Source organism: Balaenoptera borealis (genome assembly GCF_965194805.1).
Source record: "Balaenoptera borealis genome assembly, chromosome: 20".
Lineage (NCBI taxonomy): Eukaryota > Metazoa > Chordata > Mammalia > Artiodactyla > Balaenopteridae > Balaenoptera > Balaenoptera borealis.
Window position 1 is genome coordinate 20928842 of NC_138879.1, and position 13956 is coordinate 20942797.

At 49.2% G+C, this 13956-nt stretch overlaps 1 protein-coding gene across 5 annotated transcripts in view; it reads right to left on the reverse strand.

Moving 5' to 3' along the window:
* EZH1 (enhancer of zeste 1 polycomb repressive complex 2 subunit) overlaps nucleotides 1-13956 on the reverse strand; it is a 37128-nt gene that overhangs the window by 4890 nt on the left and 18282 nt on the right. For 3 of the 5 annotated variants that reach the window (XM_082371793.1, XM_082371792.1, XM_082371794.1), the window contains 14 exons: nucleotides 13630-13732; nucleotides 13012-13175; nucleotides 12546-12637; nucleotides 10095-10275; nucleotides 9650-9846; nucleotides 7809-7900; nucleotides 6857-6897; nucleotides 6253-6378; nucleotides 5054-5232; nucleotides 4466-4561; nucleotides 3975-4056; nucleotides 3432-3512; nucleotides 2933-3017; nucleotides 249-2652 (listed from right to left, as the gene is read on the reverse strand). In XM_082371793.1, coding sequence (XP_082227919.1) covers nucleotides 2592-2652; nucleotides 2933-3017; nucleotides 3432-3512; nucleotides 3975-4056; nucleotides 4466-4561; nucleotides 5054-5232; nucleotides 6253-6378; nucleotides 6857-6897; nucleotides 7809-7900; nucleotides 9650-9846; nucleotides 10095-10275; nucleotides 12546-12637; nucleotides 13012-13175; nucleotides 13630-13732 — 1580 coding nt within the window. In that variant the 3' untranslated portion in view covers nucleotides 249-2591. Of the gene's footprint in view, nucleotides 1-248; nucleotides 2653-2932; nucleotides 3018-3431; nucleotides 3513-3974; nucleotides 4057-4465; nucleotides 4562-5053; nucleotides 5233-6252; nucleotides 6379-6856; nucleotides 6898-7808; nucleotides 7901-9649; nucleotides 9847-10094; nucleotides 10276-12545; nucleotides 12638-13011; nucleotides 13176-13629; nucleotides 13733-13956 lie in introns of those variants that run through there. The other 2 variants (XM_082371795.1, XM_082371796.1) reach the window with 2 other exon arrangements.

Here is a 13956-nt window from a genome sequence, read left to right on the forward strand (position 1 = left end):
TAAGGGAGCTAATCTGACGGCTCCAGAAACTCTATGGGGAGCACTCAAAATCCTTGCATCACCTACTGGAAGCCTGCTTGGCTCTTGCCAACCCCCTACCCCAGATCTCCCCCAACCCCAGATCTCCGTGGACAAGTGGAGGTCAGAATGCTACAGCTTCAGCCCGAGCTGCCCTTGTACCACCATCGCTGGATCCCTCCAGGGTCCATCCCTGGACCCCGAAGCACACAGTACACAACTTGCCAAAATGGATTCTACCACTTTATTCAGATAAGAGGTCACAAGCCACAGGACTTTAAAGTGCGTGAAATTCACTGGCAATAGAGCCGCACATATACCAGCCTCCCCTGCCGGTCCCCACCACCTTGCTCCATCCATCATTACATGTCTGAGGGGGAGGGGTTAAGACCCGTCATTCAAAGGTGGGGGATAGCAGGGGATAAGGATGGGAATGCTGGAGGAACAGCAGTAGTAGTGGTCTGACACTGGGGAAGGAGGGGATCAACCACAGTGATTCTGTACACCGAGGGAAGGGTGGGGTCAACCTAGCCTCTCAAAGGCTGGATGTAATTTTTCCCCCATCTGCTCCTTATAGCCAGCCCCTGGCATTTCAGACAGCCCTAACTCTTCCTCCTTCATCTGTCTCTGGTTTTTCCCTATAATTTATGAGTAATTTGGAGCCCACAGTCCAGCTAGAGGGTGTCCCCTATACACAATGCATACAAACCACAGCAGATGTAGATTTCAGAATCATAGTGGGGGCTGGCCCAGTCTGGTGGGAAGAGGCTTCTGTCAGGAACTAGCTAGGTGTGTGCTCAGTGCTGAGTGCATGTGTGCCCACAAGTGTGAGTGAGAGGATGTGAGTGTGTGTGTGTGTGTGTGTGTGCACGCGCGTGCGCGCATGCACGTCCCACAAAAATCCCTAGGTGACAGTTTGGCCAGAGGGAACCCTACTCCTTGCTTCACGGGACAGCCAGTGGGGTTAGAGAAAGGGGGTGGTCAGCACAGACTGGGGAAGAGAGGCTCTAATTCCCCAGAGAGAAGGGAGAAGCCCGCTCCCTTACCTAACACTCCCTAGGCCAGTCTGTACCTGCCCATGTCTTTTTTCCCCAGCACAATGCTCCTTATTCCCTGCAGCTCAGCACCAGCTGTAGACACAGGGGCGGCTCTTAGAGCTGGTGCCATTCTCACTCAGTTCTTCTGTTTCAAGGCAGCTCCTCCTGCCTCCACCACGACATGAGATGGAACTGAAGGAGAGTCTTCCACTGTCTCCTTCCCCCTCCTCCCTCAGGAACGAGATTTGGGCAGGGACCCCAGAGACCTTAGCTCAAACTCCACCTCAATCTATAGACCATCTAAAGGAAATAAAGTGCTTTGCATGAATCCCAGAAAGAATGGCACCACGAACTGGCACAGGTGGCCGGCCTGCTTCTCGACACTTCAAATACCCTCTGCCAGTCTGCACCGCATGCGTGATGCCATCCCAAACACGTGCAATTTGGGAGCTCCTTGCCCACCTCCAAACACATACTGTCGACTCATCCTTTCCAACAGCAGGGGCTACAGACAGGAAAGTAATCAACCAGTAACCTCCCCCCTCTCTAGTCCAGGCCTGCACCCCTGTACCCGGAAGAGAGGAGCAAGAGTGGGCCTGTGGGCCCAGCCTCTAAGGGGAATGAAAGGCCTGAAAACAACTACATCTGCAGGGAACCAGAGCATCACACCCAGGCTGCATGACCCCCTCCAGTTCTTCAGTGGTGGCGTAATGCCTGCCTGCAGTCGCTAAGCCAGAACTTTGGAAGAGGCTGACAGGGCACTGGTACCTGCTCCCGGGAATCTGAAAACGTGTCTATCCATCTCCAGAGTATACACAGAAGGTTTCTCAAAGCCTGCTCGGCCCCAAGCTTAGCAGTTTAATTACTGTCGTCAGGCTGGTTCTCACTCTCTGCCTGTGGAAGGATGGCACTCAGCTTTCCTTCTCCCAGCATTGAATATCTTTACTTAGAACCCACACTCTTTCAGTTTGAAGCCTGTCAGGAGGAAAGAGGTAGTAAGGTGACCCATCTCCCCTCTGAGTTCGGTCTGTGCTGCCCGCCAGGCTCACCTTTAACCGTGACCACTCATAAACTCCAGGTACCAAACTTCACTTAGCCTGTCCTCTCCAGGTCTTAGGACCACAGAGAGATATGCTGGCAACCCAACTACAGAAGGACCCTTGATTTGGAAAGTTAGGCTAATGCTTGTTAGGAACCATCCAAGTTGACTCCCGAGGCCCACAGCCTGGGTAGCTGATAAGAACTCAAGCGTAAGTCACCCGCCCCCAGCCTGTGCTCTCTTCCTCCGAGGCCTGAGATCAGTCTCCCACTTGTGCAACTCTCTCCTGGGAGCTCAAGCCCTAGCTGCCTCTGTCTCCCCTCTCACTGAGACAGTTTTGTGCCCACTGGACACAGCTGAGGCCTCACTACAGAGGGAGCGGGTAGGGGTTTCTCGGTGTGGGAGACACATAGTGCAGGAAACTGGGGCAGCAGTGGTGTGTGCATGAAAGCAGGACAGTGCCGCTACCATAAGTGCTGGCGAGGGGCCCAGGAGGCCTAAAGGACATCGGTCTCCCTCTCGATCCCCACGTACTTGAGGGCATCAGCTTGGCTGTACCTGTCCCAAAGCAGGAGGAGGAACCAGGTTACTACCAAGGCTTTTGTGATTGAAAATATGGAGTCCCCTCCCGTTTCACTTCCCCTCCCACTCCCTACCAGCAGTTTACAAGGCTCCCACTTCTGAGGCAAGGCATCAGAGATCAGAACAAAGAAAAAGCCTTGCCCACCATGAGATCTCCTTCATCCATATCACTCACCTTAAGCCCCCAAATCAATTTCAACAGCCACCCCTTATACCTCTAGGGTCACTTCCCTAGGACTATTCCTGGCTGCCTCACCTGTAATCAAAGAAGAGCTCTTCGCCAGCTTGAATTGCCCTCTTGGCGAAGATCCCAATCCGATGATCCCCATTCACCATGACCACTGAAACAGGATAAACCCAAGGCTAGATTCCCACTTAACTCCAAGTCAACACTCAGTAGTGAGTCTGGGCTGATTTTCTCCAAATTCCCAGTGAAAACATAAATGAAGTGGAATTAGAAAGTACTCAATGAAGGTAGCTGTCTCCATGCTTTTAGATCTGTTATTCTGGCTAGTGACAGGGGGAAAGAATTATCTTTAAAAGACTCATGTTTTGGGGAAAATGTTTATAATGTATTCAGTGAAAAAATATTAAAAAACTGAGAGAGAGAGGCTCAAAATGATACCAGACATTAATCATGATTATCTTTGGACAAAGAAATAACTCAGCTATCAAAAAAACTGAATAATGGATAGAAATCATAGTAAATGAAGCATCCAACTCCCACCCCACCTCCCAGGTTACTGGGAACTCACCTTTGGCGTAACAGTTGGGGTTCACTGAATGGTTTGCAAATCGAATTTTGTTTCCTTTCCGGGTAGCATCAACTACAAAATCTGTATAAAGTAAAACCAAGGAAGACCATGAGCTCACCAGGCAACTCTACAGCTTCCTGAGCCTGAATCTGAAATCAACCAAACTGTAACAGAAACAATACAATGCAGGGGGGCCTCTGAAGCCAGCACACCCACAGGAGCTAGAAACCAGCCTCGTGTGGAAGCACTCCCCATGGGTGCCCCTCTTCTTGCTGGAAGCACATACCTCCCCTCCCATCTACCGGGGAGGGAGATTTCTGAGGTGTAAGTGTCGGTGCTCTGAATACAAACACAACCCGGAAAACGGAGGTTCTCCCAAAGCAAGTGAACTGTGGCTCATGGAGTCTCTGAGTTCAGTCTCACCACTGTGCTCTGAGCATCTGCTGGAAGACTCAGAGCTGACCTGAACCTGTACTACGACCAGGGGAATCTGGTAGGAAGACCTGCCCGAGACCACCTGGGGACGAGAGAGAGCCTCCCTACCGTTGTTGAGGTTGAAGAGGAAGCTGGACATGTACTTGTCATAGACCTTCCCTCGTCGATCAGCCTCATCCTGAGAGATGAGCTGCAGAGACAGACAAGGAACAAACAGGGGAAGTGGCTGTCTGCTCAGGGCACCGCACCCCGCCTCTAGAAAGGGCTGGGAGGGGGCTTACTGAGGACCACGATGAGAATCGTCGGACGGACAGCTCGGCTTCTTTCCTCCCAATCCCCACCCGCCCAGGCTGACCAGCACTAAGGCTGACCAGCGTCTCCTGCCCGTACCCCTTGTGTAGCCTGACTTGCCAAAAAGTCCAAGAAACAGTGGTTTGTTTCAGGACTGCAAACCGTTCTGTGGCATCCCCCGAGAGGCCACATGAGAACTCAGCTGAGTTATTTAGAGATTAATTCACAGAAGTCTGGCCCACAGAAAATCAGGGTTTCTCATCAGTATCTCCCCAGATAAGAATGTGGGCCAAACCGATAGCACTCACCTCACCACAGTATTCAGAAATGAATTCGTTCTTCTGCACAGACTCCTTAATGAAGGTACCCCATCCGGCCACATCTGAGGGGGCCAGCAGCAGGTGCTGGGGAAGAGGGAGTCAAACCTCAGACTACAGGGCGTGTGCGAGCCAGTGGGGGATGTGTGCTGGACGTGCACGTGTGCTGCGGGGAGCAGGGTGGAAAGAGCTAGTAACTGTAAGAGGATCTGAAAACAGAAAAGGGTCTAAGCCATTGTGTTCTGGTGGGAGGTGGTGAGAGGAGATGTGACACCCCTTCCTCTAGCCCTGGGGACCTCCTGGGCCTGAGCCTGTGGAACCCACGGTGGGTGTCCAGTAAAAACAGACAATGTCAACGACATGGCCCTCCTCTCTGCTCCTCTCAGCCTGGCCAGGTCAGGGGATCATTTTTCTAATCCTTCAAGGGGACCAAACGCTTGGTTAACTCAGAAAGTGTGTGTCTGTTAGGATTTACCGACACTGGTGTAAAAACTGCCTAAGGAACCAGTAGAAAGGGGTCACTCGGATCGTCAGTCCTTCCCACTCCATCTGGCCCCGAGTCCTGGGAAAAGCTCTCACCTTCTTGAGGCCACGCTGGATGCTGCAGTTCTTACAGGAGACCACCTTGCAGTCCCAGTGCTCCGAGGCCCCACAGGTGAGACACAGGTCAGGGTCGCACTCTCGCACCGCCAGGTAGCACGGGCACTGCTTGGTGTTGCACTGGGTCTTACAGCGACAGCCGGGAAAGCGATTCTGACCTGTGCGGGGTGCAGGGAAGGGTAGAGAGAGAAGCAGGCTAGCGCTGGGGCTCGGGTTTGACTCAAGGGACAGCGGGGAAGTCCATGTTATGGGTTCAAGGGTATGTGGCAACAGAGGAGAGAAGCTGCCTTCCCAACAATCACATACTCAAGTGTTTTTCAGAGAAAATTGAGTGCCTACCAACATTCATGCCTGAAAGTCAGAAAAGCAGCTTTGACTCTGGAGATGTGTTTCCTAGAGATTCCCTAACAATGCTCTCCCCTGCTTTGTTAGTAGAATTTGGAAGGGAGGTGGAGAGTGCCCCAGAGAAGAAGAAATCAGTGCTTTTCACTGGTAAATCCTCACTAACAAAACAAGAATCATTTCAGAATGCATCCGTTCTATATCATCCTTCTCCACCCACTGCCCTCCCAGCATGAACACCCACCCCTCCACTGTGGTTAAGACTGATATCTGCTCTGGGTTAGGAGGTGCTTCCAGCACAACTGCCTGGGCACCAAGGTCTGCAAGCTCTGCGGGCTGCCGTCATACTGCTCAGCCTTGAGTGGAGGAGGGCACGCGGGGATAAGACGTGAGAGAGAAGCACTCTGAGCCTCTGTTCCACGCTCTGCTGACATCCAGACTGACCTGATGCTAAAACTCCAGATATGAGACTAAAACAGACACACATGGAATTGTAACCTGTATACGCTGTAAAACAAGATCTTGGAAAGGGAGGCTGTGTTTTTGCACTTTAAGGGAAAAGATTCCCATGTTTCTTAATGCTGCCCTGAAAGGTGAAGTTGGAAAAGCAGCTGATTTCTGTGTAATTGTTGCTTTTAAAATCATACACATCAGGGTTTTTAAAAAATGGTTTTTCCAGATCTTAAGTATCTTGTTTCCCCTGGAGAATGCTTCAAACACAGCAAGGAGAGTATAAGAAGGCCCGTAAGCAGCAAAGGGCCTGGGGGGTGGGGGCCAGAGGGGAGGGAAACCTAGGATGCTGAGGCCGACTACTGCAGCAAACAGAGAACTCTTACAGTCGGGGTTGCACTGGCAGAACTTCTCACAGAAATTCTGAGTCATGATGCAGGGGCAGGTGCTGTCACAGGGGCGGTCTGGGTGGTCACAGGGCTGGTAGTTGTACACTTGGGTGGAGGAGTTATCTAGGAGAGAAAAGAACAGACAGCACACTGCTGTGCCTGTACTCCCGAGCTGCCCTCCCTCCCAAGGGTCCAGTTGCCCCCATTCAAAGGAGGCTTGTTCTGACCATAACCTTGGACACACATTTAGCACCTGAAATGAGAAGCAATCACAGGTGATGGTTCATAAGCTACAATGGGGTGATCTGCCTTGTGGGGAGTGTGGAAATGGTCCAATCACAGGGCAGCTATTTGAAACACTAAACGAAGCCTAGAACCTGGCAAATGGCCCACGATGAAAGTCAGAGACCACAGGCCTGTGACTCTACCTCCTAAGTGGTCTTCTCGGCTGCAGTGAGGAGCTGAGCTGCTCTCAGCTGCTGCAGGGGGACCTGCAATGTGCGCGGAGGCCGTGCCGGGTAAACAAGTGCAGCCATGGGTGGGGCAGCGGGAGGGGCAGCCACAGGCTGCGACCTGAGCGGATCGCCCTGGTGGAACTTACCTTTCTTCAGCTGAATTTTCCTGCAGTGCGCAGCCCACAGCCTGCAAGAGATGGTACGGCTCAGGGTCATGGCCCTGGGGAACTCTGCAGATTCGGGTAAGTGATAACATGACCTGCTCTGAGGGACTGCGGTCTGATGACTGGGGATCCTCCCCAAATCCCTTCACAGGAGGCCTGGACGTTGGTCCATGGAAGCTGGGGTGCATCCTACCTGCAGCTGGCCTATGTCTCAAGATTTATTAGACACGAACAACACCCCTCTCAATAAACAAACATACGTAAAAGAACAAAAACCAGATGCAAAACAAAACCCAACCCTCTATGTCTATTAAAATGCTATTGTTTCTCCCTGTCTCCTCTCCCCTGCCCTCCCTCTCTTTGGGGAGGTGGAGATGTGGGGGCATTTCTGGATGGGGAGGTTGAAAGGGAGAAGCCACAGGGATTTCCTTCTACATCTAGAACTGGTGTCAGTTCCTCGGGGAATAAAGCCAGGCAGAGTGCCGGACACACACACAAAAAACCAAAAGACAAAAAAAAACTTCCAACCCCAAGCAAAGACTAGCTAGAAGACAGTGCTGTTATGCAACTTAGAAAAACAACACAAATGCCAAAAACAAAAAAACCAAAAAAAACTGGTCAGAGCTGAGAAGTGGGCACAGTGGTAACTAACAGCCCGGTGAGAAGAAACGGCCTCAGCCACGAGCCCAGCTCACGTCCTACTGGCCGGGAGCTTAGATGGAAAACCAGTTATTTCATGGTCCACAGCATCGAGGGACAAGGAAAGGGCTGGTCCAAGGCACAGACCCACAGGGAGCACTGAGAAGGCTGGCCCCCCGCTGGGTGACGCTGAACTGATGGGCAGTGGCTGAAGAGGGAGGCAGCAGGGAAGTCCCAGGGGAGGTCAGAGCACAGGGACAGCCCGGCCACAGAAAGCCCCCGGTCCGACACTTGCCTGTGCTTTCTCTTCTTCTTCTGTGACGGGTTCATGAGCTCATCTGTTGGCAGCTTCAGGATAAGTGATTCTTTGACGGCGAACTGGAAGACCTGGAAGAGAAATCCAACAGGACCTGTCACTTCTCCTTGACCTGAGTGGTCAGATAAGTGATCCAGCCAGGTGCTGGGCTTGGCAGAGTTCTGGAGAGCTCACAGGCAGATGACTGAGCGTCTTCAGTAGGGAGAGATAGAGTGGCCCTGGGACATTGGGTTACTGGCTCTGAAGTTAATTCTTAAGTGTTTATCCTGATTCGAGAAGGAGAAATACTGAGTACAGGTACAGCTTTCCTGGTCAGTAGCTTTCATCTACTGCTCTGCCTACCAAGCCCTGAGTGGGCCGATGCTTACCAACAGTATCTGCCTCTTCTTAGGAAGGGCAGCACTGTGTACCTTGTGTGACTGAGTCTGCCGTGACCAGAGGTACCATCCGGCTAAGCACTAGCTCCCTCTGTTGGCGTAAAGATGTCAGAGCCTTGACTATTTCAGTAGGACAGCATTTCAGGAAGGCTGGTTCCCTTTCAATGTGCTGCTTCCCTTAGAGCATTCTGTTTTCAGCTTTTTCTTCTCCTTTTTGGTTATAGGCCCTCTTGAGATTCCATGAAAACTATGAATCTTCTTCTCGGGAAAATACACATTAAAATTTCTGCAGATTTTTAGGTCAAGAAAACCTGTGCCTTGGGGAAATAGATATGAGCTCCAAAATGAAAGCAAACGGCACTTCAGCTCATGATTCTATTTGTTCTAAGTAGAGGGAGCATGAAGAACACGTCACAGAGACACTTTCAGATGGTAGGGAGCTAGCTAAGCGAGCAGGGCTCAAGCTCTGGTGTTCCTCTCTTTTTGGATAGTTCAGCCCTAACACCTGACTCCCTATCCCGGCGCTTCAGTCTGTCTTCTCACTGCAGGCTTTTCCTGCCTCCAGAGTATCAGTAGCTGCTATCAAACTGTGATTCTAGTGATGATGTGAGTGAGATGGACAAGTTCCAGGCCCAGCTATTAGGGGTCATAATTAGAAAATCTGATGATTCAACATTTGAAGAATAAAGCAACTGAGAAGACTGATGGGGGGTGGGGTGGGGTGGGGGCAATGGCAGCTGCAGCTACAGAAGCAGGAGCAGGAGCGGAAGTGCAAGATAAGATCCCCAGAAAGACCCAGGAGTCCCTTCTAGGAAATGGGTCCACATTTAGAAAGAAAGGCAAGAACCAAAAAAAAAAAGCTGAAGAGGGTAGAAACATCCAGAAGAGGTAGAGAGTGGCTAGAGACAGAAATAAGAATTCAGCAAGGAGAGCAGTCCCCAAACCTTGCTAGGCCTGGCATTTGCAGGAGGCCCCATGTTTGGGAAACCCACCTCATGGCCCAGAAGCACAGGCTCATGAAGGACTGAGCCTTAGACAGCTTTTGTCCAGACAGGCAGTCTTATAAAATGGCAAAAAGGGGACTTCCCTGGTGTCGCAGTGGTTAAGAATCCACTTGCCAATGCAGGGGACACAGGTTCGATCCCTGGTCCAGGAAGATCCCACATGCTGCGGAGCAACTAACACCGTGCGCCACAACTACTGAGCCTGTGCTCTAGAGCCCACGAGCCACAAACTACTGAGCCCACACGCCACAGCTACTGAAGCCCGCACGCCTAGAGCCCACGCTCCGCAACAAGAGAAGCTACCGCAATGAGAAGCCCGCGCACCACAACCAGAGAAAGCCCGCGCACAGCAACGAAGACCCAAGGCAGCCAAAAAAAAAAAAAAAAGGCAAAAGGGCCACCAGAGTAGTGGCTTGTTCTTGTTCCTTTCAGACAGTACCTGCTTGCACGTCTTAGTCCCCAGAAGCCTGGCTATTGAACAGAAGTTGTTGAAGTAGGTGCCATGAAAGACTCGAAAAAGAGATTCTTCAGCCCCGGTCCACTCCACAGGCTCCGAGGGTGCTTCCACTACACAGAGCTGAGGTGGGGCCGGACTAGCCTTCTGTTTCGTGGGGGTCTGACAGCGAGAGTTAGCCTCTAAGAAAGGAAGAAATAAGAGAAACAGAAGAAGGTGGAGTGCAGCTGTCATCGGTGGTGTGCCACAAACTCAGTACTTCATTCTAAAGGCAGAATCGTTACGAACAAAAATGTTGCCTGTCCTTACTGCTTCCAGGTGAACATGTGGAAAGAATGAACAATTTAGAAAGGTAGTGATGTTAGGTGTTAGGCAATGATCCTGGGTTTACCTTGTGTGGAGAGAAGAGATCATTTTCTGTTCACTGTACCTGAAGAACTGGAGGCCCAGTCATTGCCAGTGTCCCTGTCACTGTCCCCTTCTTTGGTCTCAGCCACAGCAGAGGCTGAAGTGTTGGAACAGGAAGCACTGACCACGTGGTGCCTTCGCCGGCGACGCCCGGAGCACTTGGAGCGAGGGTTGTGGAGCATGGCATACTCCTTTGCTCCTTCCTGAAATGGCCATGTCACAGTTAGGAAACAGGACCAGGCCCAGAGCCACCACATTGGTCCCGTCATCACAAACCATCTTCAATATCTGGGCTTACTTGCAACAATGCTTTTTCTTTTTCCTTCTTTTCTCTGTACCATATAAGTATGAACACATGATAGGTTCTTAACAAACATTCCAAAGCTTACAAACTTATACCTCTTCACAAAAGAGCTGCCCTATAAAATAATCTTTATAAAGATATAATCGATGCATCTATGCATCTTCAACTGTCCAGTGAGTTGTATCTTACGTTCATTTGCATGCTAGCTGTCTGGAATTTGAGAACACATTCTCCTGTAGATGAGAAAATGAGGTTCAGGGACTTCCCTGGTGGCGCAGTGGTTGAGAATCCGCCTGCCAATGCAGGGGATATGGGTTCGATCCCTGGTCCGGGAAGATCTCACATGCCGCGGAGCAACTAAGCCCGTGCACCACAACTACTGAGCCCACGCGCCGCAGATACTGAAGCCCGCGCTCTTTAGGGCCCGCATGCCACAACTACTGAGCCCCCGTGCTGCAACTACTGAAGCACGTGCCTAGAGCCCATGCTCTGCAACAAGGGAAGCCACCGCAATGAGAAGCCCGGGCACTGCAACAAAGAAGAGTAGCCCCCGCTCGCCACAACTAGAGAAAAGCCCGCGTGCAGCAACAAAGACCCAAAGCAACCAAAAAAAAAGAAAGAAAGAAAGAAAATGAGGTTCAGAGAGGGGAAGGGACCTGCTGAGAGCATGTAGTTAATTATCCCAGAGTAGGTACAAGAATCAGGGCTCTTGGTCTCCAGGCCTCACTGTTCTTTACATTTTACCACACTGTCTCTGTTTCAATAAGAAAATGTATAATCCCTGAATTTGTATAATATTACTACTTAATTTTGGAACTTCCCTCCAAGTCAGTATTTTAAACTTTTGGAAGAATACTGTTTCATTACTTTATAGCTACGTTTATTTGGGTTTTTTTGTTTTATTTAAAGACCAAATAACATCATTCAGTTTGATCATCTATCTTCTCACCAGACTTGGTTTCCAAAGATTTCTAGCTGTTTCTGAAAACTAAATCTACAAGTAAAGGATACAGGTTTACCATTACTAAGGATATTCAGAAGGCCCTAAAAGAAATTCCAAGAGAGAAGTTTTGAATTTAATTGAATCTGATATTATGGGCCTATGCTACAATGTGACATACACAGGATTCCAGGAAAACTACTGTGGAGAGGGCAATGTCCTTCTGAGTTATATAAATGCTGGTATGTTGACATGGTGTTAAAAAAAAAAGCATGGACTGTGGAGTTAGACCAGAGCTTGAATTTCCTCACTGCCACACCCCTGACATAGTAACACTCTTTAGGCAAAATATGTAACTTTTATAACCTATAGTTTCTCCACCTCAAGATGTTGTTATAAGCATGACAATAAGATAATATATGTTAAGGGCCAGCATACTGCTTGACACATAGGAAAGCATTAATACATATTATGGAAAAAATAAATCAGATAAAGTCTATTTATTCTTTTGCTATTACCATATGGCACATTTTCCAGATTTTTATCCAGTGGCACTCTCTACCATCTTTCCTTCTATTATCCCACTAAAGATGGTCCCAGAGGCACTTGGCTGTATAACCTCATTTTAATTGGTAGCAGAAATTTTATCAAGGTATTTTATTCTTTACCTAAGCTCACCCTGTTGTGTAGAAAGCAGAACTGTGTCTTTGGCAAGTCCAACTGAACCTATTCCCTTCGAGCTCTCAGTGTACTGCCTCCCCACATGAATGCAGGAGACTTTATGCCGCTGCATGAGGTCTGTCCATCGGGGAAGGGTCCATCTGGTTGATTAACTCACATAAGACATCAGCACCTTCACGTCTTATTCCTCCTACATTTATATGCATTTAAAGGGAGACAGCAAAGAAAATGGTGTCTCACACACACATACAGCTCCAATTCAAACAACACAGTTTCAGACTCTGAAATCTGAGTAGCTGATATTTAGAGCAAGAAAGCCTTCAATGTTCTTCAAACCTCACTCCATAAGACTAACTTCACAGTCCTACTGCTGCAGTAACTGGGAGCTCCTTAAGAGCAGAAGCCATGTTTCATCTGTACTGTGTGACCCCCAGGGTGCTATGTACCAGCTCACTTGGTTTGTGTTTCCTGGGATGGAAAGCCCAAGGACCATTTCCTGCTCAGTTTTCAACAAAGTTTAACAATGGCAGAACAGCTTTAAAACGTACCAGCAAAAGGAAGCAGTCTGTGCCACATGGTTCTGGCTCAATCTTGATTTCTTTGTTCTTGCGTTTATATACATTAGGGGTGGCATGAAAAGCTGGAAAACACAAAACTGTCCTGTTGCCAATGGTTCGTCCACTTGACAGGAGGGGGAGGAACAAAATTGAATTAGGGAGCTACTGCAGGAGAATTTAGATATAAACAGCTATCATCAAGGTGCACAAAACCAAATCATTTCTGACATCAACACACTTCTTCCAAAGCTAGCGGGTACCCGGGGACAACTGTGTTGCTGGTTGTTCTGTCCTGACCATGCAAAGCGCACTGCACTATAACTGAAGAAGAGAAAAGAGAATTGGCCCTTTGTAAAACCATCATCAGATCAGAAGCCAGGAACTCTATCAGATAAACTGAAATAAATGGGGGCTGGGGATGGAAAACAGGAGAGCATTTCAGGGTCACCCCACTCACGGTGAAGGAAGCAGTCGTATTTAAAGCAGCGCCGGCAGAAGAGCGTGTGGAAGGAGTGCAGGGACTGCTCCCGCTGCACAGACTTAGCATTGGGGCCATCGATGTTGGGTGTGCACTGAGGGGGGAGCGCATTGGGGTCTGACATCTCTGTGAGCTCGCGATACCTAGTTAAGAAAAGAGAGGTGAGAGTTCCTTCCAAGGGAATGTTTGCACTGAGAAAATGCAGACTGAGTACTGACAGTCATCCGCGAATGGTCTGCCAAGGGAGAACGGGCGTTTTTTTATAGGTCTTGATGTATAACCAAGTGGGTTCACCACTGTAATTATGCTGGGCTCGGCGTGTGTCTGAAAGTAAGGGGAGGGAAAGATTTGATAAATATGGTGCTGGAGTAACTCTCCAGAAAAGTGGCAAGATCTTTAAACTTCTCTGCCCAGACTTACTTAAAAGCCAGCAAACGATGTCCCTTAATATGGGAATGGGCATTCAGAGGTAATCAGAAGTGTAGGCAAATCATAATGCACTTACCAGAAATGGGGCTTTTTATTAACCAAAAACAAGCCTGTATGAAAGTTTTTCCCGAGTGCTCTACATGGCCTGCAGGGGGCAGCTTTCCCTACCTCTCCTTCATGTCATCTGGGACACCATTCTCAGGGAACATTGAGGCAATCGCACTGAAGATCATGTCATTTGGGAACTGTTTCTTGGAACTCTTTTTGTTGCCTGAATTAGAAATGACAAAAAGTTCCTGAGTGCCATAATCAGAATATGCAAACAAAGCTATTCAATCGTTTTTCCTTTTGTCACAGCATTTTGATTAGAGCTGCTCTGTTAACCTAACCATTGATGGTTTAGGAATACATAAAGAAGGTAAATGTTACCTGGACCTATCTAATAGGCCACCAGTAAATAAGGAAATCAGATTCACCTACATGTTAACAACAAAA